Source organism: Scatophagus argus, chromosome 5, assembly GCF_020382885.2.
Source record: "Scatophagus argus isolate fScaArg1 chromosome 5, fScaArg1.pri, whole genome shotgun sequence".
NCBI lineage: Eukaryota > Metazoa > Chordata > Actinopteri > Scatophagidae > Scatophagus > Scatophagus argus.
Window position 1 is genome coordinate 25,917,882 of NC_058497.1, and position 24,711 is coordinate 25,942,592.

The following is a 24,711-nucleotide window of genomic DNA, read 5'->3' on the forward strand; positions in this document are numbered from 1 at the left end:
CAATAGAAGAAAGTTGTGGGTCATCCAGGACTTAATATCTGTCATTATATAAATCATTGCAGTTGTGTTAACTGATTGCTTTCATCTGGCTTCATTGATAAATACAATTGGGTGTCGTCAGCATAACAGTGAAAATTTATAGAGTGCTTTCTGATCACATTGCCTAGTGGGAGCATAGAGATTGTGAATAGGATCGGGCCAAGCACAGAATCTTGTGGAACATCATGGCTGACCTTAGTGTGCATGGACGAGTTGTGATTTACATGTACAAAGTGATGTCTGTCTGATAGGTAGGACTTGAACCAGCTTAAAGCAGTTTCATTCATACCAATTTGATTTTCTAATCTCTGTAAAAGAATCTGGTGGTCAACAGTATGGCAGTATGAAGAAGTAGGGTAACATCATACAACACTGGAGACAGCTGTTTTTTCATATTTTGTATTTGCAGTTGTTTCTTTTTGTCACGTTTCCTTAACCCTTGAGCAAGTGTTTATTTCTGTGATCACAGCAACAAAGGTAATTTTGGATCAACTTATATTTCTGCCTTGAGGTCGGGTTCAAGTCAAAATTATTTCAGTTTCAAGTCCTGACTTTCAGTATGTCACTAGATTCCTGGATGTCCACTTGTTGGATGGATGTGGTCTTTGCACCCATGAACTAGCAAATGACTGGTTCAAGCTGCTCAATTACCCCCACAATTAGCTTCAAAGTGTTCCTCATTTTCAGCTACATTCACAGTTCTGCTTAGGGCTTTGCCTTTTCCCCAGGGGCTTATTGGTAGCCACTGTGTCCCTCATGCCCTCCCCCCCCGTATATGCAACCCGACCCAAGCTGCCTGTTGAGCTTGGGTCTTTGTCTACAGGTTCCCACCACAACAAGGTAGTAATTTCGCTGAGTCTTCACAGAGCCCTTTGCCAGTGAAAGGGATTCAGCCAAGAAAGTGAAGGTGAATGTTCTCGGACCAGTGGTTAATTTCAAAGATGCATGTGCAGTTGAGCAACACAGCAGATAATGTCTACTGAATGCCATAGGACCTGTGATTTGATAGGGGCTTGACGAATCAGGGAAGGGCATATCCTAAAAAAGCAAGACCAAATCAGTTTTCACTGAATTTTCAAATTAAAACAAGGTCAGCAAAAATCTCAGTTCTAGGAATTCAAAGAAGTAGTGTGAACGCTTTGCTGCCCTTGTGCTGCTGTGACAATGAGAATTTCCCCACTGTAGACGAATACAGGCCTCTCTTGACTTATCTTATCTCATCTTATCGTAAATGTTATGCCTTTCAAAACATAAACATATTCTTGTGGATGTAGAATCCAGAGGAGCCCTACAGAAGTGGGACAGAATCCTGTACAACCAGACCAGAGACACACTGACAAAGGAGCTTAGAGGAGCAAAGATCTGTCATGCTGAAGAGTTGAAAAACAGGTTTGCACAAAATGACTATGCATTCAGTATCTGTGAAGAATACGTGTGTCAGTTCTTTCAGGGATGAATGAATAAATCACTGGAGCTGTGTGAAGTTCCACCCTGCTTCAAATGATCTACAATCATCCAAGTCCATCTCTAAGCCAAAATAACTACAGGCCCCTTGCCCTGACATCTGTGGTCATGTAATCCTTTGAGAGGCTGGTGTTGACCGACCTGAAGGACATCACAGGCCCACTTCTGCCCCCCCTGCAGTTTGTCCACAGAGTCAATACAGGATTGCACTACAATCTGGATCACCTTGATTTCTCAGGGACAAATGCTAGGATCCTGTCAGTTCAGCATTCAACACCATCATTTCTCCATAGTCACCCAGCTCACTGTTCCTGCCTCCACCTGACAGTGGATCACAACCTTAGACAGACCCAGAGGCAGCAGATGACGCTGGGGGAAAAAAGGAAAGAGTCCCCCCAACAGTGCACCTCATCACCATACTCAGCAATACTGTGTGTGCTGTGGAAACCTTCAAGCCCAGCACCTAAAACAGGCGTCCAACATGGACTCTGACACCAGAAAGGTCCAGCAGAGGATGTACTTCCTGTTCAAGCTCAGAATGTCCATCTTGCGTCAGGAGCTGTTGAGCCAGTTCTATTCTACAGTAACCCAGAGTAGAACTGAATCAGTTGTTCTATGTTCATCCATCACACCACCAAACAGGACAGGAACAAACTACAGCAGTTATCGGGACCTGCAGCTTTGTGTGGGTTTATCCCCTGGAGGGTCCTCCTCACTTCTGCTGGGGTCACGCTGAGGGGCTCTTCACCAGGTGGGGGGGTTAGTCTGGTGCTGAGGGGGGTGTCCGGGTCCTCAAAGCGGGCGTAGAAGTTGTTGAGGACTTCAGGCAGAGAGGGGTCCCTGGGGCATTGTGCATCTTTGGTGTTATAGTCTGTGATGCACTTTATGCCCCTCCACATACTCCATGGATCGTTGGATACAAAGTGTCCCTGGATCCTCTGGGCGTATGTCCAGGTATAAAGTCTGCATTGAGCTGTAGCACAGCAGGTAGCTCCACTGTGTGGGATGTGATCATGTTCCATTTACAGATTGAAGAATGATGCTAAATTCAACCTTAACCACCTCATCATACTTTATTCTTGGAGCTTACTTGCATGTTGGAAACTTAAGGCACTTGTATTTTACATTAACTGCACTGCTTTACTTTGTTATTCTTGTTGTCAACACGTCACTCATCGTGGTTATCTGCATGAACAGAAGCTTACATGAACCTATGTACATTTTCCTGTGCAGCCTGTTTGTAAATGAACTGTATGGTAGTACAGGGTTGTTTCCATTCCTGCTGGTTCAGATCCTCTCTGACGTTCACACTGTGTCTGTTCCCTTTTGCTTCCTACAGATTTTCAGTATATATACTTATGGGAGTGTAGAGTTTAGTAACTTAGCCGTCATGTCTTATGACAGATATCTCGCTATTTGTTATCCTCTACAATATAACACATGTATGACATCAGACAAGGCAGCCATTTTTATTGTTGTAATATGGTTGTACTCTTTTGTGAAATTTTTAATTACTTTGTCCTTAAACATCCGTTTGCCACTTTGTGGAAACATCATAAACAGTTTGTATTGTCATAACTACCTTGTTGTCAAATTGGCTTGTTCTGACACCAAAGTGAACAACATTTATGGACTTTTTGGCATTGGTCTCACTGTCTTAGTCCCTCTCATTCCAATCCTTTTCTCTTACACAAAAATTCTTAAAGTTTGTTTTTCTGGTTCTAAGCAGACCAGACAGAAAGCTGTCAGTACCTGCACACCTCACCTGGCTTCTCTGCTCAACTTTTCATTTGGTTGCTGCTTTGAAATACTTCAGAGTAGATTTGATACGACTGGTGTACCCAGTATGCTGCGAATCCTTCTGTCTCTGTACTTCCTCATCATACAGCCTCTTCTCAATCCAATCATGTACGGACTGCAAATGACCAAAATACGCAAAACATACAAACATCTGTTCTGCTATAAAACCCTGACTGTTCAGACAGACTGAAAATGTAAAAAATGTAAATTATTAATTATCTATCGCCTTGAAATGTGCAGACTGAATGTGGAAAATGTGCCAGTGTCTTTCTGTCACTGTTCATGTGATGATGATGTAATGTCATGAAGTTCACAACTGAAAATTAACTGTTTTGTTTCAACTTAACTTGTCCATTCTCCAGATTATTTTTGCTAAAGATGGAGATCAGAGGACACCCTTTCATCGTCATGTAGACTTGTTACACTTGTTCCTTAACTTATAAACTGACCCGTACGTTATCATGTTTAAGCGTTAATTTACTGTGATTAACCACTTATTATTATTATTATTAAGAAGTCTAAACCAGTACATCATGACAACCATCTGTTAAAAACAATTAAAAAAATTAAAGATTTTTATGTGAAAGGAACAGCAGAAAAGTGATTATTAACAACAATTAATTTTGACTGGGGTATGAAAATAATGCAAACAGCAATATTCTTAAATATAGAGAAACAAAACAAAAACTACTGGATGTGCAAGAATTTAAAGATACATTCCACTCATAAATATCAATATCAAATCTACCAGTCAATTAATTTAAAAATATACTATTAAGAATTAAGAAAATTATTAAAACTACAAACATTCAGATGTTCACAAATCTAATTTTGCATCATGACAATAAAAAACAGCTCATATCAACGAGGCAGAGCATTTGTCACGCATGCTCATATCAGAACTTAATATCCTAAAATGTTTTTATAAAAAGTGTACAATCAGAAATAAGAAAGTGAACATATTTGGATATATATACAGTACATATATATATATGTATGTATTTACATTTTTTGTGGTGTACGACGGCTCCAAGCATCCCCCTCAATTTCATTGTCCCATGTACAATGACTAGTAAAGACTATTCTATTCTATTAATTATTTTTCCATTTATTAACTTTTTTGCTCACTTTTGTGAGGATGATTTTGGCCTTCCTGTCATCCAGAATTTTAACATCAGAATATAAATTCAGAAATTTTACAAAAAAAATCTTAATCTTTGAAAGTTTAATAAAATTTGCATTTAAACTTATACTAAGCGGAATTTGTCAGTGGCTGTTTGTAAACACACCAAAACTGCATTCTGGGATTGAAACTTACCAATCAACGGAAACGAGGGCAGCGGAGTCGATACTTGTTTATTTTTTTATGTTTATTTTTCTTTATTTCTTAATCCTGATTATACCTTTAACCCAAGAATGCAATACAATGTCCTGACTGATATTGTAAGAACATTTCTACTCTTAATGTATACGGCTTAACTAATTTTAATGGGTTAGAGACAAATATAATTTCTTAAAGCAAACTTATTATTTTGGCGGGAGCTTAGCAGTTACTTTCCCATTCTTGTCAGTTGGGAAGGTCACAGAAGTGTTACTAACTTCGCAACTTTCAGGAAAGAAATCCCAAACCATGGGAGTGGAAATGAGTCAATTTTAAATGTATGTGTCCAGTATGTAGAATTTATTGGCGCCTGATAGCAAGGTTGCAGATTACAGCCAGATGTAATCTGGGCACTGCATTTCGTTGCCCTGTACCTGTACATGTGTAATGACAATAAAGTTGAATCTTATCTAATCTAAACTGAACACCCCTCGCCTGACCTCCATAATCACAATAAATGAGAAAGGCCCTCTTTAGAGCCAGTGTTTGGTTTGTCGATTCTGGGATACTGTAGATTTTTTTAATTATTATTTTACCCATTTTATCCAGGTTGACCATCAAACAAAAGGATTCTTAGTTTATACACAAATGAAAACATCATTATGAACATTCCAGTCCTGCACCTAAATCCTACACACTCAAACTACTGAGGTAAACTTTTTCTTGATTAGATATTTTTATCTTCTCTAAGTCGCTTGATGAACATGTGGTTCATGTCAGATCTGTCCTTCAGAGACCCCTGGAGAATAAGTTGTTTGTGAAAGCTGAAAAGTGTGAATTTCACGCCACGTCTTTACTGTTGTATCTATTGTATCTGTGCACTATGTATGGTCTTGTATAGTCTCTGTGCTGTGTGTGTAGTCCGCACAGTCCTTGTACACTATGCTTAGTCCTGTGCATTATGTATTGTCTTGTGTCAGTTTGCACTATGTACAGTGCGTATTTAATTTCTAGTGTAGCACCTGGTCCCTGGAGGAACACTGTTTTATTTTATTGTTCACTGTTACTGTAAATGGCTGAAATGACCATCAAAACCTCTTGAACTGACTTGACTTGAATTGGCTAAAACCCCAGTCCAGAAACCAGCTACATTTCCTAGAATTTGCCAACTTTTATCGTAGGTTTACTGGGAACTTTAGTTCAGTGGCTGCCACTGTGACCAGACAGAAATCTGTTAAGATTGCTTTTTGACCACCTGAGGCAGATGAGGCCTTTTAATTCCTCAAAACCCTGTTCTCCACACCAACCCGTGCTGCCAATTCATTGTTCAGGTCAGTGCAACTGACACAGGTGAAGGAGCTGTGCTCTCTCAAGACCCTGAGTTGAGTAATAAACTCCATCCTTGCACCTTTTCCCCCCATCGCCTGGTCCCTGCTAAGCACAAGTACGATGTGGGTAATTGTGAGTTGTTAACTGTAAAAGTAGTCTTGGAGGAGTGGCGACACTGGCTGGAGGGGGCTGACGTTACTTTTTTGGTTTAGACAGATGACAATAACCTTGCTAATATTCAGTCCACCAAAAGGCTGAACTCTAGGCAGGACCGGTGGTCTTTGTTTTTCAGCTGCTTTAACTTTACCTTGACTTACAGACCTGGATCCCGAAACATCAAGCCAGATGCCCTGTCTTGCCAACTTGTTTGCAGAGTCAGATAATGAGGCTGCTCCAGAACCCATCCTCCCCTCCTAGATGGTCTTTGCTACAATCTCTTGGGAGATTGAGTCAGTAGTTTGGGAGGCTCCAAGCCAGGAACAGAACCTCCTGAGTGCGTATATGTTCCTGCTTCAGCCTGTTCCCAGGTGCTTCAGTGGGAATCCTTTGTCTCTGAATGGGACCCCCAGTTTGCCTCCCAGTTTGCTTTTTGTTTGGCTCTGGGGGCCTTGGTCAGTCTTTCCTCTGGTTTCTATCCTCAGACAAACAGTGAAAACAAAAGTGCAAACCTAGACCTGGAGTCAGCCCTGTGCTGGGTGCTGTGCCTGCAATCCTGCTTCCTGGCCTGACCACCTTCCCTGAGTCGAGCATGCTACAAATCGTTGACCAGCGCTGCCACAGACTTGTCAAATTTTGAAGCAAGAGGTGTCAGATTTAGTTGTTCCCTTGGTCCAACACCATCATTGCCATTGTCACCGGGTGTGGAGAGACACGAGAGCATCCCAGCTATGGCATGGGTCAAGAGGTGTGGCTTTCTGCCAAAACATTCCCCTTGAAGTTGTACTCCAAAAATCTCTCTCTTCGGCTTCTGGGTTCTTTTCTCATCGCCAAGGTGATTAATCCATCTGTGGTCAAACTTAGACAACCTGTGTTGCTTAGAGTTCACCGTTCTTTTCATGTCTTGCAGATTAGCGTTGATTGATTGGCGTTACTGGGGCCTCACCCTGGAGCCAGGCCTGGGGTTGGGGCTCGACATGCATGTAAACAATTGCTCTGTTATAAAATGTTGACTGGACACAGACATACTGTGTCAGTACATTAAAAAGGTCATCATTACTCATTCTTCAAATGATCTACAATCATCCTGATCCCTTAAGAAACCCTTAATCTCAAGACAAAATGACTTCAGACCCCTTGCCCTGACATTGGTGGTCATGAAATCCTTCGAGGGATTAATGTTGGCTCACCTGAAGGACACCAAAGGCCTCCTGATGCTCCTTCCCCTTGCAATTTGTCTCCAGGCCAGCGAACGATGCAGAGACTTGGACTGCGCTACATCCTGCAACACGTCGACTTGCCAGGGACAAAGCATCCTGCCAGCAAACGGTTCAACACCATCATCTCAGAAATATTCTGCCACAAATTCACCCAGCTCCCAATCACATCCAGCATCCGGTCAAACAGCACTGGAGTCCCACAGGGATCTGCACTCTCCCCACTGTTCGTCTCCCTCTGCAAATCCTCTGGAGACCGTCTGTTGAACTTTCTTACTTAAACTCCTCGTTTGCAGACCACACAACATTCATCAGCCTTATTCAGGATGGTAAGAAGTGTGCACACAGACAGAAGGTTGAACAGCCGGTAAGAATCAGAAGTATTTTGATTCTGATTGTGATTCAGGTTTAGAACAACTTGACCACTGTCTCTCCCAGAACCTAAATGGTCACCCAACTAAACTCTGACACCAAAAAGGCCCCATAGAGAATGTACTTCCTGTTCCAGCTGAGGGCCAATCCAATCTGTTCTTGGCTCATCCTATTTGGATCGGCTATCTCTCAAAGACATTTCCGTTACATTACTCTGCCACTGTAGGTATCTCTCTGTACAACTGCAGATGTTTTAGTGTTTGAGTCAGGAAGAAGCACAAAGTACGAGACAATAGACTGAACATCTGGTCCGTATGCCCTGGAGCCCCTCAGGAGGACGACCTGTAAATCCTGCAAGGACAACAACTGACCTTCAAAGCAAAGATGGAGGCCAGCCAGCAACTGCTTTACATGCAGCAACATTCTTGATAAGTCAAAGAATGTTGTGAATGAGTGAATGAATGTGAAAGAATGTCATCAAAAGGAGGTAAAAAGCTGAGTTTGATGACATCCTCGATATGAAACAAATCGCCAGAAAGCTGAACAGCAGTTGAAATGATAAATTCTTCTTTAACTTGGGAACGTAATGTACTCATTGCTGCTTGTGGCACAGCAGCCATCGTTTTGCTAAGTTTTCACAAATTAATCAAAACGTGCACTCAGCGCAGTAAAACATGCCTCTGATATGTTTATTTTTTAATGCTGTTAAAATGCAGTACAGACTTTGAGCTCAAATGAAACAAGTGCACATAAATTAGATGAATAACAGAAATAAAAAATCTTTATTTTCTTTTGGGGCAAAAATAAATTGAATACAATACTTATTATTGTTATCATTTAGCAGTGCTGACAGGAAAGTTTCTAAAACGTGAGGGACCTTTAATGAGGTCAGTCTGCTGCCTTGAACCCTTTAAAACAAGCAGGAAAGGTTTCAGCTCAGTTGCGAGGGACTCAGTCTGACTGCAACAAGTGAATGTTAGCTTTCACACTGTGGTATTTTTCACATTTAAGTTCTTTACCATAATTTTCTCTTGCGTAAATACATGTTATTGTTTGTGTATTTCATGGTTGAGCTTTTGCAGGAAATCTGTGTTAAAATGTAAAATTTCATCCACTGAAATATGCTGTGGTTGCTTTACAAGCTGAAATGAAGATGAATGGAAACTCAACTCGGCCTTTATATTTCATACTTGCTGCCTACTTTGACACTGGGCTTTTTAGATATTTAAACTTTCTTATTATCATATCTTTATATATTTTAACTGTTTGCTCCAATTTATTTCTCATTGTGGTTATCTGCATGAACAGAAGCTTACATGAACCTATGTACATTTTCCTGTGCAGCCTGTTTGTAAATGAACTGTATGGTAGTACAGGGTTGTTTCCACTCCTGCTGGTTCAGATCCTCTCTGACGTTCACACTGTTTCTGTTCCCTTCTGTTATCTGCAGATTTTCTGTGTGTACTCTTATGTGTGCGTAGAATTTTTCAACTTAGCCATCATGTCTTATGACAGATATCTCGCTATATGTTGTCCACTACAATATAACACACGTATGACAAATAACAAAACTGCCACACTTATTGTTGTGACCTGGTTTTGCTCTTTTCTTGTAGTTTTTGTCACAACATTCTTAAGTTACTCTTTACAGCTGTGTGGCGACACCATCAACAAAGTTTACTGTTTAAACTACTCCATTGTGAAACTGGCCTGCTCTGAAACCAGAGCCAACAACATTTATGGACTTTTTGGCACTTTTCTCACAGTGTTTGGTCCTTTAATTTTAATCCTTTACACATACATGAAGATTCTTAAAGTGTGTTTTTCAGGTTCTAAACAGACGAGACAAAAAGCTGTGAGTACCTGCACACCTCACCTGGCTTCTCTCATCAACTTCTCCTTTGGTGTTTGTTTTGAAATATTACAAAGCAGATTTGATTTGAAAGGTGTGCACAGTATGTTGCATATTGTTTTATCCTTGTATTTTCTGACGTGTCAGCCGCTCTTTAACCCTGTGATGTACGGACTGAACATGACCAAAGTCCGTACTATATGTAAGTCTGTTTTAAAATTGTGTCGGAAAGTGAATCAGATTGATTGAAAGAAAAGCTCAAATTAAACATTCATGTTTGTGGATTAGAGTGTCATATTAGGAAATACTCTAATCAGCATTAATCATGCACTTGTTTTTGGTAAACAAGAAATAAAATGTATTTGCTCAGCCTGATCTCAGAGCAGTAAGTACATACAGTTCCTCAGTATTATAGCTTTCATTTAAATCAGAATCAGTTAATTGCACAATGTGTGTGATATTTTCTGACTTCCTGTTCTCTTTTAAAAACAAAAACTATATTACATTTAATAAATCTAATTTTCTTAAACAGCTACGCACTGTAGTTTCCAATAAAACATTACTCAAACAAGGAAAGGAAATAGTGCATTTGTTGGGGACTATTTTCATTTAGCCCCAAATCACTAAATTTTATTTAGTAATGCAGTGCACAAGATATGAGAAAAACAGAAAAAACGAGTATTTCACAGCCATTTCAGCAAATGCAGCAGGTGACGCTGGACGTTCCCTCCAGCAACCGCAAGCACTGACTTGTGTTTATGGGACAAAGGAAGAATTCAATTCAATTCAGTTCAGTTTTATTTAAAGTGTCATTTCATAACAGAGTTATCTCAAGACACTTTACAGGTGTGTAAACAACACTATTCAAAAAAAAAAAAAAAAAAAAAAGAGAATCAGAGAGAAACAGGTCCCAGGGCAAAACCTCACACTGAGTAAGCATTTGGCGACAGTGACGAGGAAAAACTTCCTTTTAACAGGCAGAAACCTCAAGCAGAACCAGACTCAGTGTAGACGGCCTTCTGCTGTGACCGCCTGGGAGGGAGAGGGGGGAGAGGAGAGACAGGAGAGGGGGGAGAGACAGGAGAGGGGGAGAGGAGGGCAGGGTAGGAGATTCTGGATCCAGCAGCTCCAGAAGTGCTGCCGTGATATATGATGGTGCCAGACCATGCACAGCTTTGTAGATTAGGATGAGGATCTTAAATTCTACTCTAAATTTTACTGGAAGCCAATGTAGAGAGGCCAGCACAGGTGAAATGTGGTCACGCCTCTTAGTCTTAGTCAGAACACGAGCTGCAGAGTTCTGAATGAGCTGCAGAGTCCTGAGGGATTTTTTAGGGCATCCTGACAAAAGAGAGTTACAGCAATCCAGCCTAGAGGTAACAAAAACATGGATGAGCTTCTCAGCAGCATCTAAGGAAAGGACATGCCTGATTTTTGCAATGTTACGAAGGTGGAAGTACGCAGTCCTCGAGATTAGTTTTATGTGCATGTTGAAAGACAAGTCCTGATCAAACCTAACACCAAGATTCTTTACAGTGGTGCTTGAGGCAGGAGCTAGTCCGTTATGAAAGGGTGTATCATTAGCTAAAGATTGTCTAAGGTGTTTTGGACCAACTAGTAGAACCTCAGTTTTGTCTGAGTTCAATAGAAGAAAGTTGTGGGTCATCCAGGACTTAATATCTGTCATTATATAAATCATTGCAGTTGTGTTAACTGATTGCTTTCATCTGGCTTCATTGATAAATACAATTGGGTGTCGTCAGCATAACAGTGAAAATTTATAGAGTGCTTTCTGATCACATTGCCTAGTGGGAGCATAGAGATTGTGAATAGGATCGGGCCAAGCACAGAATCTTGTGGAACATCATGGCTGACCTTAGTGTGCATGGACGAGTTGTGATTTACATGTACAAAGTGATGTCTGTCTGATAGGTAGGACTTGAACCAGCTTAAAGCAGTTTCATTCATACCAATTTGATTTTCTAATCTCTGTAAAAGAATCTGGTGGTCAACAGTATGGCAGTATGAAGAAGTAGGGTAACATCATACAACACTGGAGACAGCTGTTTTTTCATATTTTGTATTTGCAGTTGTTTCTTTTTGTCACGTTTCCTTAACCCTTGAGCAAGTGTTTATTTCTGTGATCACAGCAACAAAGGTAATTTTGGATCAACTTATATTTCTGCCTTGAGGTCGGGTTCAAGTCAAAATTATTTCAGTTTCAAGTCCTGACTTTCAGTATGTCACTAGATTCCTGGATGTCCACTTGTTGGATGGATGTGGTCTTTGCACCCATGAACTAGCAAATGACTGGTTCAAGCTGCTCAATTACCCCCACAATTAGCTTCAAAGTGTTCCTCATTTTCAGCTACATTCACAGTTCTGCTTAGGGCTTTGCCTTTTCCCCAGGGGCTTATTGGTAGCCACTGTGTCCCTCATGCCCTCCCCCCCCGTATATGCAACCCGACCCAAGCTGCCTGTTGAGCTTGGGTCTTTGTCTACAGGTTCCCACCACAACAAGGTAGTAATTTCGCTGAGTCTTCACAGAGCCCTTTGCCAGTGAAAGGGATTCAGCCAAGAAAGTGAAGGTGAATGTTCTCGGACCAGTGGTTAATTTCAAAGATGCATGTGCAGTTGAGCAACACAGCAGATAATGTCTACTGAATGCCATAGGACCTGTGATTTGATAGGGGCTTGACGAATCAGGGAAGGGCATATCCTAAAAAAGCAAGACCAAATCAGTTTTCACTGAATTTTCAAATTAAAACAAGGTCAGCAAAAATCTCAGTTCTAGGAATTCAAAGAAGTAGTGTGAACGCTTTGCTGCCCTTGTGCTGCTGTGACAATGAGAATTTCCCCACTGTAGACGAATACAGGCCTCTCTTGACTTATCTTATCTCATCTTATCGTAAATGTTATGCCTTTCAAAACATAAACATATTCTTGTGGATGTAGAATCCAGAGGAGCCCTACAGAAGTGGGACAGAATCCTGTACAACCAGACCAGAGACACACTGACAAAGGAGCTTAGAGGAGCAAAGATCTGTCATGCTGAAGAGTTGAAAAACAGGTTTGCACAAAATGACTATGCATTCAGTATCTGTGAAGAATACGTGTGTCAGTTCTTTCAGGGATGAATGAATAAATCACTGGAGCTGTGTGAAGTTCCACCCTGCTTCAAATGATCTACAATCATCCAAGTCCATCTCTAAGCCAAAATAACTACAGGCCCCTTGCCCTGACATCTGTGGTCATGTAATCCTTTGAGAGGCTGGTGTTGACCGACCTGAAGGACATCACAGGCCCACTTCTGCCCCCCCTGCAGTTTGTCCACAGAGTCAATACAGGATTGCACTACAATCTGGATCACCTTGATTTCTCAGGGACAAATGCTAGGATCCTGTCAGTTCAGCATTCAACACCATCATTTCTCCATAGTCACCCAGCTCACTGTTCCTGCCTCCACCTGACAGTGGATCACAACCTTAGACAGACCCAGAGGCAGCAGATGACGCTGGGGGAAAAAAGGAAAGAGTCCCCCCAACAGTGCACCTCATCACCATACTCAGCAATACTGTGTGTGCTGTGGAAACCTTCAAGCCCAGCACCTAAAACAGGCGTCCAACATGGACTCTGACACCAGAAAGGTCCAGCAGAGGATGTACTTCCTGTTCAAGCTCAGAATGTCCATCTTGCGTCAGGAGCTGTTGAGCCAGTTCTATTCTACAGTAACCCAGAGTAGAACTGAATCAGTTGTTCTATGTTCATCCATCACACCACCAAACAGGACAGGAACAAACTACAGCAAACAGTCAGGACTGTAGAGAAAATCACTGGTGAATTCCTGCCTTCCATTCAGGTCTCACAAGAGCAGTTTGTTTGCACAAGCCATCATTCTGATGAACAGTTACATCAATCATAGGGTCTGAATTTGGCCAATAAACCTGATTCTGATAATAAAAAGGTGAAAATCTTTTAAACAAAAGAAAATGTAAACCTATAAAAAAAAGAAAAAGAAAAATCTATAATTTTTTTTGCAAAATTTAATAAAATTTGCACTTAAAGGTATACTAAGCAGAATTTGTCAGTGGCTGTTTGTAAACACACCAAAACTGCATTCTGGGATTAAAATTTTCCAATCGACTCTTTCTCCATTATTACTGATAAACGGAAATGAGGGCAGCAGAGTCGATACTTGTTTATTTTATTTTTTTTATTTTTCTTTCTGTTTTTCTTTTTTTTAAGGAAAATCCTGATTATACCTTTAACTTGGTAGAAAAGTGTAATAACTTGACCAAGAATGCAATACAATGTCCTGACTGATATTGTAAGAACACTTCTACTGTTAATGTATACGGCTTACAGTTTTTCACAATTGCTAAAACACATTTTTTGAATCCTTTTCTCAGAATTCTAAACACAAAACTTTTTTCTCAAGCTACATTCACAAAACCTCTGATTCTTTTTGCAAAATCATACCATCACCTCAAAATAGTTTTACATGTGCTCAAAACTGAACGATGTTGTCAGATGTTGCACAAATTGTACAAAAAAAACAAAAACAAAACTAAAACCAAAACTGCTGAGCAGTCATTAAACACAACACCTTGTTAATGAATTGTTGTGTTCAATGAATGACACGTTTTACTTGTGTTCATATTTTGGCGCTTGTTGTTACTGTTCTGCATCACAAGTACATCACGGTGACAACTGTGTTTTATTGCATGAGAATGTGTTTAGAGTTTTGCAAAAGGAAGGACTGAGATCTGTAAATAGTGTTTTACTTGGTGAAGATGGTTTATGGTTTTGTCAAAATGATGCTCAATTCAGCAAATGAGTTTAGACAACTGAGCATTGATTCACAGAACAGAAATTAGTGTTTTAGCAATTCAGAAAATTTGTAATCCATCTGTGGTCAAACTTAGACAGCCTCCTTCGCTTGGAGTTCACCCCTCTTTTCATGTTTTGCAGATTAAGCCGGTTTCCTTGAGCCACTTGTGTGACTGACTTGACTGATCCTGTTTTCGTTTTTATGCTAAGGCTTCACCTCCGCCCGTCCTGCCCAGTGTTTCTCCGTTCAAAAATCAGCTCTGACCACAGACCACAGTACTCACATGTCACCCCGGCTCTTTGCTTTTTGAGTTATCTCGTTGCTAACTGAAAGACTGTTTTTGAGAAACTATTTCTGAATGGCTGTGCTAACTCTGATTACTCTCAGTAAAGCTCTTTGTAAACTGACTTCTGTCTAGAGTGTTCTGCTTTCAGGGATCCTTTACATTACATTACAGCCTTCACATTACATCCCAGCAGGGGGTGCGACAGGTGGTACCACAGTGTTGATATTAAGATAAGAACTTTATTGATCCCGCAGGAAATTGTTGTGCCAGGGTTGCAATACAGAAGAAGCAAACAAAAGTAGCAAGTAATCACACAAAATATAAAATAACAGAGTAATATAAAAAAATAGCAGAGTATATACATGAGATATCTAGGTAAGGTGCAGAACGGCAAAGGATAAGGTGCGAATACAGTCTTAAAGTGTTAATTGTAGTTCAGGATAAATTGTTCTGTCCTGTGTGGAGAAAGGGGATGAGTTGAAGAGTCTGACAGCCACAGGGAGGAAGGACTTCCTGTGGCGTTCTGTGGAGCACCTCGGTGGTCTGTTGTCATGAAGACATATAAAGCAGCAGACATAGCAGGCTCTCATTAGTTACTGCAGCACAGCAGAAATGTGAATGTTTCTCATTTAAAGAAGTCTCTTTAAATGTATTTAAAGGTTCAGTGACGATAGGGAGTAAATGGTAAGTTTCTGTTGCTTGTGAGGTTTTTTTTTTCCTTTTCGTCTGGTTGTGCTAAAGCAGTGAAGCCGTGTTGTCAACGAAAAGCTCAGTAAATATGGCAATAATGCCTGTGTTAGAGGAATGTTCTTAATTAAAAAATGAGAAGCAAAGCTTTTTATAATTTGCAAACTGTTGTCATTTTGTCACCTAAAACAAGAATGATGGTAAATTCAACTTTGTCTTATTTCATTCTTAGTGCTTACATACACGTGGGAAATCTGAGATACTTCTATTTTGTGTTAACTGCACTGCTTTACTTTGTTATTCTTGTTGTCAACACGTCACTCATCGTGGTTATCTGCATGAACAGAAGCTTACATGAACCTATGTACATTTTCCTGTGCAGCCTGTTTGTAAATGAACTGTATGGTAGTACAGGGTTGTTTCCATTCCTGCTGGTTCAGATCCTCTCTGACGTTCACACTGTTTCTGTTCCCTTCTGTTATCTGCAGATCTTCTGTTTGTACACATATGCACATGTAGAGTTTAGTAACTTAGCCGTCATGTCTTATGACAGATATCTCGCTATTTGTTATCCTCTACAATATAACACACGTATGACATCAAACAAGGCAGCCATTTTTATTGTTGTAATATGGTTGTACTCTTTTGTGAAATTTTTAATTACTTTGTCCTTAAACATCCGTTTGCCACTTTGTGGAAACATCATAAACAGTTTGTATTGTCATAACTACCTTGTTGTCAAGTTGGCTTGTTCTGACACCAAAGTGAACAACATTTATGGACTTTTTGGTACTGTTCTCACTGTCTTAGTCCCTCTCATTCCAATCCTTTTCTCTTACACAAAAATTCTTAAAGTTTGTTTTTCTGGTTCTAAGCAGACCAGACAGAAAGCTGTCAGTACCTGCACACCTCACCTGGCTTCTCTGCTCAACTTTTCATTTGGTTGCTGCTTTGAAATACTTCAGAGTAGATTTGATACGACTGGTGTACCCAGTATGCTGCGAATCCTTCTGTCTCTGTACTTCCTCATCATACAGCCTCTTCTCAATCCAATCATGTACGGACTGCAAATGACAAATATTCGACATACATGTAAACAATTGCTCTGTTATAAAATGTTGACTGGTTGCACAGATACTTTGTCAATGTGAAAACAAAGGTGTCAGTAAATAAATTTTGATTTTGGACAAATACTTTCAACATAAATGCAGTTGTCTTATTGTCCCTGATTAATATGGGATATAATGAACTGGAATCAAGTTCCGGCAGTGGATTTGAAAAACAATAAAAATGAGACATGATTTCAGATTTCTTGTTTTGCCTTACATTTTTACAGTAATTCTAAAAATTATGAGCCCTGAAAGAAATTCACAGCAGAGCAACCACCAAAGAAGCACCACCTACACATAACAGATTTCTCTGTGTAACCTGATACTAATTTGTGGGTCTGCATTGTCAGTTGTGGATGTCACAAAGGCCCATTGCTTCAGTACTGAATGAGTACGTGTGAATGAGTTTGAGCTCATTCTGTGCAGCTGTGCTGTGAGCGGAGCTCGCTGAGCAGAAGGTTAGCAGTCGAGCTAGTTTTGCAAATTGTATGTTACTGAAATACTGAAAGGGATCATTTGTTTTTTCAGCTTTTTCCTTCGTGAACACACTTTATGTTTTCACTCCCCAAAATCTTCATTGGCACCAGAAAGAAATACATCACAGTTCGTGTGGTCAAGTGGCCAAAGTCAGCTGTGATGTAATGTAAGAGCCCACACATGCAGATACAGTGTCACCCTTCAAGCATAAACTTTGTTCCTCTAAACTTCCCCTTTAAGTTCTTTTGTCTTTTCCCACCTAATTATTAAGGTCCTCAAGCAGAGCTTGAGGGTTGCCCTCCGTTAGTTCCCATCCAGACACTCTAAGAAACAACTTTCTGACACAAACTCAACTCAGTGGTGCATCAGTATGGGACTGATTATTATCCTCACATTACCTGATCCGTACTCAGGAGTTTGATTTCAGGGACAATGCTGTATGTAGAGATCAGCCGGGTACAGGTAAGCCCCTCCACTCCAAAAACATGTTGGATTTTGGAGTGGCTGCCAGGGATAAGTGACAGCATAAAAACTGATGATGGATAATTGATCAATAACCTGTGATTGATATATAAACTCTGTATGCACATAAGAAAAATAGCTGAGTGGATGAAATGGAAAAAAGTCCATTTCATGGAATGGACTGAAAGGTTTGCAGAGCGGGTGGTTGGTTGTGTGTAGTTGGTACACTTATGTCGTTGCAGTGGATGACTGTTAAGGTGACAAAGTCATTGAGACGACTTTTTGTTCACTGGCAAAAAATTGCCATTCCGAAAAAAGAGGCCAAGAAAGCAGATTTAGTAGACATAGTTATACCATTCTCTTTTATTAAGCTATCTTCCAATATGTTTCAACTGTGAGTAGGATTTGAAGTTTGATTTTCCATCAATTAAAAATCAGTATTAGTACTTGGGTCCTTTGATAATGAAGTCTGAAGCTGTGGGCGTCTCCTGACTTAAAGGTTTTAAAGAAGGAGACTGACTACAGCCAGGCAGGATTCACACAATGTCATGAACGGTGATGTTTAGTTTCTCACCTCTGTTGGCTTTATATGAATATGATAACGACAGACACAAGGCATTTGTCATGAATTCTGAAAATCAGCTGCTTTAATTAAAGAAATAAAACTTTTCATTCAGAGAAGTTAAATATTTGTGGAAATGTAGCCTAATATGATTAGTGCCACTAACCCGACCTGCACACAGTGTTATGGCTGCTTTACAAGCTGAAAACAGGATCATGGTAAACTCAACTCAGATTTCATACTTCACATTCAATGCCTACTTTGACATTGGTCTTTTAAAATATTTATGTTTTCTGATTGTTATGTTGCTATTTATTTTAATTGTTTGTTCCAATCTCCTGCTCATCGTGGTTATCTGCATGAACAGAAGCTTACATGAACCTATGTACATTTTCCTGTGCAGCCTGTTTGTAAATGAACTGTATGGTAGTACAGGGTTGTTTCCATTCCTGCTGGTTCAGATCCTCTCTGACGTTCACACTGTTTCTGCTTCATTTTGCTTTCTGCAGGTTTTGTGTTTGTTCACGTATTGCAGTGTGGAATTTGCTATCTTAGCCATCATGTCTTATGACAGATATCTTGCTATCTGTTATCCTCTGCAATATAACACACAGATGACAACTAAAAAGATTATCATGCTTATCGCTGTAAGTTGGTTGCTCCCTTTTCTTGCAATGGTGGTGTTGATATCCTTAAGCTTCTCTTCAAAGCTCTGTGGTAACATCATTAACAAAGTGTACTGTGACAACCACTCCATCGTTAAACTGGCCTGCTCCGACACAACAGTCAGTAACATCTATGGACTTATTGCCACTGTTCCCATAATCTTATGTCCAGTATCTCTGATCTTTTACACGTATATGAAGATCCTTAAAGTTTGTTTTTCAGGTTCTAAACAGACCAGACAAAAAGCTGTCAGTACCTGCACACCTCACCTGGCTTCTCTGATCAACTTCTCTTTTGGTTGTTTCTTTGAAATATTACAGAGCAGGTTTAACATGGAAAGTACACCTAGCATGTTGCGAATATTTTTATCTTTATACTTTCTTACATGTCAACCCCTTTTCAACCCTGTAATGTATGGACTGAATATGTCCAAAATCCGTATTGTGTGCAAAAGTTTGATCTTTACTTGTCAGTCAATCAAATTTTGCCATCTTCACCAGTAAGGAAGAAACCATGTTTTACCTGTTTATTGTAATAATGAAATCTGTCACTATTTTTTAAAAATGCTCAGATGTCTCAGATGTAATTATGTAACATAATTACATGCATAATACAACATTAATGTAATTCCTGCTGTTAGATGTCTCTCAATAAAAATAGTCTGACATAGCTTGATGATGTAGTGAAGTAGCGTAGGATGGGAGTTGCCACCGTGCTACTATGAATCACAGTCAGACATCTGAAGATAAGGATGAAATGTGCACATTTTTATCAATAGATGACCGAATATTATGGCAGTTGGTGAAAAAGTGATGAAGTTCAGTCTACAGGATGTTTGTTTTCTCACACAGTTAGCATGAGTCAAAAAACGTTCGTATATTTGAATTCTAAAGATTAAATGTTGTCGGTATTTGACAAACAATTTGTTTTTATTAATGTACAGTATCACCAAAATCACAGGCATTTCCTAACCTTCACCAGAATGAATCAACAAGTTTAAATATCGGAGACGGGATCTGAACCCTGGATCCTACTGTGATGCTCCCGGACATCCACTCAGACCCTGTGACCCCAGCGTTGTTTTAAAAGTAGTGTTTCATTCAGTCATAGAAATGTGGCACTGTGCTATTTGAATATTTATTCCTGAATATGATTAATATTTCACCACATACTGTACATCACAGGTGCATTTCCATCTATAATTAAAGAACTTGACTTACCCATAAAAAATACACATTTTGTTTGCTGTCTTTTTAAACTAACTGAAAACATTATCATATAAAAACTAGAACCTGGATGCAGTTGGTAACATATGGAAAATATGAAATGGCTCCAAAAACAATGAAGTAAACAGACCACACTTTATCCAAAAGGTGTAGTGAAACAAGTGAACATTTCCTAGAGGTTGGTTGAACACTGTGTAGGTTTTGTTGGTGTTGTTAAAGCATTATTGGAAGATGGCGGGAAACACAAATGAACTCTGGACAGGTGGGCGGTGATGCAGTTCTAAGAGTTTGTCACTACACTCCTTCCCTTGAGCAGAAGCTGACCAAAGTTAAGGTGCTCTACTTATTTCAGAAACATCTGTGTTGCTATCTCAGCTGGATTCAGGTTGTGGCTGGCAAAAGCTAGGACTTCCTCTGTTCCGAGGTCTGTTTTCTGGACCAGTACTGCCCAAACCCTGTCATGCTTGCATGATGCATTGAAGTTTGGGTAACCTGTGACAGGTGGGTTTACCAGGTGTTCTTTAAGTGCCTTAAAAACATCTTGGCATGTAGATGACCAGAAGAACATTGCTACTTTTTCTTTAAGGCGCTGAATGGCTCAGAAATCTGCAAGAAGTTGGGAACAACTCTGCAATACTGCATCGCTATGCTCAGGAACCTCTGTAAGGCTTTCAGGTTAGTGGGGACTGGGAAGTTGTGCATAGCCTCCATCTTGTCCAGATCGACATGAATGTGTCCTGAACATCTTAGTTTTCTTCACGTTCACTAAGAGGCCAGCGCTTCAGAGTTTATCAAGGGCAGCTTGAGCATCATAGAAATTTTTCAAGGTCCGAGACAAAATATTGTCTTTCAAATATACAAAACAAATTGACCCTTGAGTCTCTGGTACGTTGCAGGGCACTCTTCAATCAAAACGAAATGAAATTTGTTTTCAACAAACCCAGATGCCAAATGTATCTAAGGGTCCATTTCCACTTGCTTGTACCCACAATTTAAGTCCAGGTTAGACAAGACAACAGCACTCTCCAGTATCTACTGGTGGATAGATGGAAGGTGAATACTGAAGGCACTTCATAACATTAGCAATATGGCCAAGAATTCAGTTCAAACCAAGGTGGTCAAGAAGTGATCCAATACTGGAAAGAGACAAACAAGTTCCAGCTCCAAGTCCAGGGGAGGTTATGCCATCAATTGAGGAAAGTCCAATAAAATGCTTAGGGAAATGGTACGATGCCTCTCTCTCTGACAGAAGCAATATTTCCAAGACAAAGAAGCAGGCAGACGAATGGGTGAGGTAAATAAAGGGATCACGCTTATGCGGCTATTCGCATGCCTATAACATCAGTGGAAGGAATCAAAAAGTCAAAAACAATGAAGAACAAACACCTCAGCAGGCTCAGAATTCGAACCTTCACATCTGTAGGACCATACCTCAGGGCTGGACAGTTACAGCTACTCCTATCATCAATGTTTGAAGAGTTGAAGGAGGCGAAGTGCAGGGCACTCATGAAGAACAGATACTCCAATGATGAACAGACCTGAGGTGAAGGCATTAGTAAAAAGATCTGGACTTGGAACCACCTTCTTCCAGCAATGGAAGAAAGCAGTCCGAAAGCAAAGGGCAGAGACATGAACGAAGAAGAGGTCTGAGATCTAGAGGAGGACGGGGGATGTCAAGACCACAGAGCTTGGATAGCAAGGAGCCTGCACTAAGTGGAAGCTACCACAGAGGAAAATCATATGGCCTAAACATCAGGGACTGGATGTGGAGCCAATTTGCATCTCTTTCTTGCTGCAGTCATTGTACAACACTTCCAACACCAACATACCTGCACAGGTGGGCAATGAGGGAGAATCAGCTGTGCAAGTTAAGTGGACAGTGAGGAACATTGGCACACATCCCGGTTGGATGCCAGATTGGACTCATACATACAGATAGCGTCATGACAGAAGGTGGAAGATCAGAGTGGACCTGGGAAGAGAATTACACTTTCTCCAGATTGTCCAAACATCCCCAAGTCCTGACATGGCCATGTGGTCTGAGAAGGCAAAGAGGATCATTCTGATTGAACTGACGGCCCTGTGAGAAGACAGATGTTAAGAAGTCTTGGAAAAGAAAGTTGCTGTCCAACAACCCAGGGACAGAAAGTGGCAGGCCTGGGTATTTTGCAGTTTTTGTGGAAGATACAGGTCTGGGAATAGTAGGAAGGGAGAGGGGACCAGCTGTTTGATGGTTGGGGGAGACAATGGAAAGAGCCACTTGTTGGCTCTGGAACAGGCAGGAGAAGCTGAGGTGGAAGACAAGGCGGGCATTGAATGGCCAAGAATCACAATTGCCCGGGATTTCAAGTGGAAGTCCCACGTAGACCTCATCAGGAAAAAGGCCCAGCAGAGGTTGTATCTGAGGTGGAAGACAAGGCGGGCATTGAATGGCCATGAAAGCTGGCCCAACAAGTGGTGGACATTGTGATTTGGGGTTGAAATGCCCAGGAAGAGTTGGACACCACCTGGCTGAAAGTCTCGGACATCAATGACTGAAGGTGTTATCTATTAGGTTAAAGATTTTTCAATACCCCAGCCACATCACAGCCTTTTTGTACTCATCGGATATACTACAGTCCCTGAATTAATTAACAATAGCAGTAACGAGCAAAGTGGAGTGAAAATGAAGTTATGTTATTGGAAAAGTCCTCTATTTTGACTGCAAGACAGGCTCAGGATGCCTATGGGACAGCAACAGACCCCCAGTGGATAGAAATAGAGAGAATTTGGACTGAAAACACCACACATTGGATGAGTGTTATGGTGACACAGATAATGAGACATTTTTTGTGCTTAGTGGTAGGGAATTGCCATTGAAAATTTGGCCAAAAAGGGAAGACTTACAGAGTTAAGGCAAAACTAAAAGAACAAGTGGAAAGAAAGTCAATACTGTGAATGCTCTGTTCCTTTAAGTGAGCTTAAAAGTTTGGTTTTCCATCTGTTAGTAATCAGTATCTAACCTTGGTCCTTTGGTAATGAGGTCACACTGCAACTGTTGCTGTCCCCTGACTTTAAAGTTTTAAAGAAGGAGAAGACGACTTTCAGTCCAGTGAGGAGGGATTCAGGGTATAACTACAGCCAGACAGGATTCATACCATGTCATGAACTGTGTTGTTTAATTTCACACCTCAGCATTCTGTGTGGCTTTTGAATAAAAATAATGGTATGTATAATGTATTTGCCATGATTGCTCCAGAAAATGGATTTCGTTAATGAAAGGAATAAAACTATATACTGAATAATAATTTTTATGAATGCTTCAAATCATTCAGAGAAGTTAAATATTTGTGGAAATGTAGCCTAATATGATTAGTGCCACTAACCCGACCTGCACACAGTGTTATGGTTGCTTTACAAGCTGAAAACAGGATCATGGTAAACTCAACTCAGATTTCATACTTCACATTCAATGCCTACTTTGACATTGGTCTTTTAAAATATTTATGTTTTCTGATTGTTATGTTGCTATTTATTTTAATTCTTTGCTCCAATCTCCTGCTCATTGTGGTTATCTGCATGAAGAGAAGCTTACATGAACCTATGTACATTTTCCTGTGCAGCCTGTTTGTAAATGAACTGTATGGTAGTACAGGGTTGTTTCCATTCCTGCTGGTTCAGATCCTCTCTGACGTTCACACTGTTTCTGCTTCAGTTTGCTTTCTACAGATTTACTGTGTGTATTCTTATGGCAGTGTGGAATTTGCCAATTTAGCTGTAATGTCTTATGACAGATATCTCGCTATATGTTATCCTCTACAATATAACACACATATGACAACTCCTAAGGTTGCCATGCTTATTGCTGTAAGTTGGTTATCCCCTTTTCTTGCAATTGTTGTTTTGATATCCTTAATTGTCCCTCTAAAGCTCTGTGGGAACATCATTAACAAAGTATACTGTGACAACCACTCCATCGTTAAACTGGCCTGCTATGACACCACAGTTAATAACATCTATGGACTTGTTGCAACTTGTCTCACAATCTTATGTCCAGTATCTCTGATCTTTTACACGTATATGAAGATCCTTAAAGTTTGTTTTTCAGGTTCTAAACAGACCAGACAAAAAGCTGTCAGTACCTGCACACCTCACCTGGCTTCTCTGATCAACTTCTCTTTTGGTTGTTTCTTTGAAATATTACAGAGCAGGTTTAACATGAAAAGTACACCTAGCATGTTGCGAATATTTTTATCTTTATACTTTCTTACATGTCAACCCCTTTTCAACCCTGTAATGTATGGACTGAATATGTCCAAAATCCGTCTTGTGTGCAAAAATCTGATCTTTGCTGAAATGTAGGACGTCTAAATATGTCTCGTCACCTTCACCAGCAAGAAAGAAACGAGTGTGAGCTTTATTTACGAAATCTGTTTTTGTGGGGTTTTATTTATCTAAATTGTCAAAAATCTCTGTGGTCAATTCTGCCTCAGGAAGTCAAGAATTTCCATCAAATTTCAAATATAAAATTCAAAAAATGTAAATACTGAGCAGTCAGCCAAAGTAATTTAGTAATTTATCTCATTTCTAAAGACTCATTTTAAAAACCACTGACTTATCACACACATGACATATTAAATATCTGATGCATGCATAATGTGTCTTTTGTCTTTTTTTTGGAGGAGGAAAATCATAGTCAGGCCTTTGAGGAACTCAAATAAGGATGAAATGTGTCGACTGTTATGTGAAAAGTCATGAAAAGTGTTTATCTGTACTGTATTTAGGGTTTTTTTACTGTGGTATTTGATTTGTTTCTTGAAAATATGGATTTAAAGTTGCAGATTAAAACCACCAAAACACCATCCATCACAGGTAT

At 40.1% G+C, this 24,711-nt stretch overlaps 5 protein-coding genes across 5 annotated transcripts; all 5 read left to right on the forward strand.

Moving 5' to 3' along the window:
• Positions 1 to 2,302: 2,302 nt before the first annotated feature.
• On the forward strand, positions 2,303 to 3,630 carry LOC124058739 (olfactory receptor 10A6-like). Its single transcript, XM_046388268.1, has one exon. It carries the CDS (start codon positions 2,540 to 2,542, stop codon positions 3,491 to 3,493), a length of 954 nt encoding a protein of 317 aa, XP_046244224.1. The 5' UTR covers positions 2,303 to 2,539; the 3' UTR covers positions 3,494 to 3,630.
• A 4,314-nt stretch (positions 3,631 to 7,944) lies between these two features.
• Positions 7,945 to 9,834, forward strand: LOC124058740 (olfactory receptor 10A6-like). The gene has a single exon (XM_046388269.1). It carries the CDS (start codon positions 8,846 to 8,848, stop codon positions 9,797 to 9,799), a length of 954 nt encoding a protein of 317 aa, XP_046244225.1. The 5' UTR covers positions 7,945 to 8,845; the 3' UTR covers positions 9,800 to 9,834.
• Positions 9,835 to 14,964: 5,130 nt separating this feature from the next.
• On the forward strand, positions 14,965 to 16,518 carry LOC124058725 (olfactory receptor 11A1-like). The gene has a single exon (XM_046388256.1). The coding sequence runs from the start codon at positions 15,489 to 15,491 to the stop codon at positions 16,503 to 16,505; it is 1,017 nt and encodes a 338-aa protein (XP_046244212.1). The 5' UTR covers positions 14,965 to 15,488; the 3' UTR covers positions 16,506 to 16,518.
• Positions 16,519 to 18,179: 1,661 nt separating this feature from the next.
• Positions 18,180 to 19,133, forward strand: LOC124059243 (olfactory receptor 10J4-like). The gene has a single exon (XM_046389093.1). It carries the CDS (start codon positions 18,180 to 18,182, stop codon positions 19,131 to 19,133), a length of 954 nt encoding a protein of 317 aa, XP_046245049.1.
• Positions 19,134 to 22,146: 3,013 nt separating this feature from the next.
• On the forward strand, positions 22,147 to 24,197 carry LOC124058734 (olfactory receptor 142-like). Its single transcript, XM_046388263.1, has one exon. The coding sequence runs from the start codon at positions 23,241 to 23,243 to the stop codon at positions 24,195 to 24,197; it is 957 nt and encodes a 318-aa protein (XP_046244219.1). The 5' UTR covers positions 22,147 to 23,240.
• Positions 24,198 to 24,711: the final 514 nt, after the last annotated feature.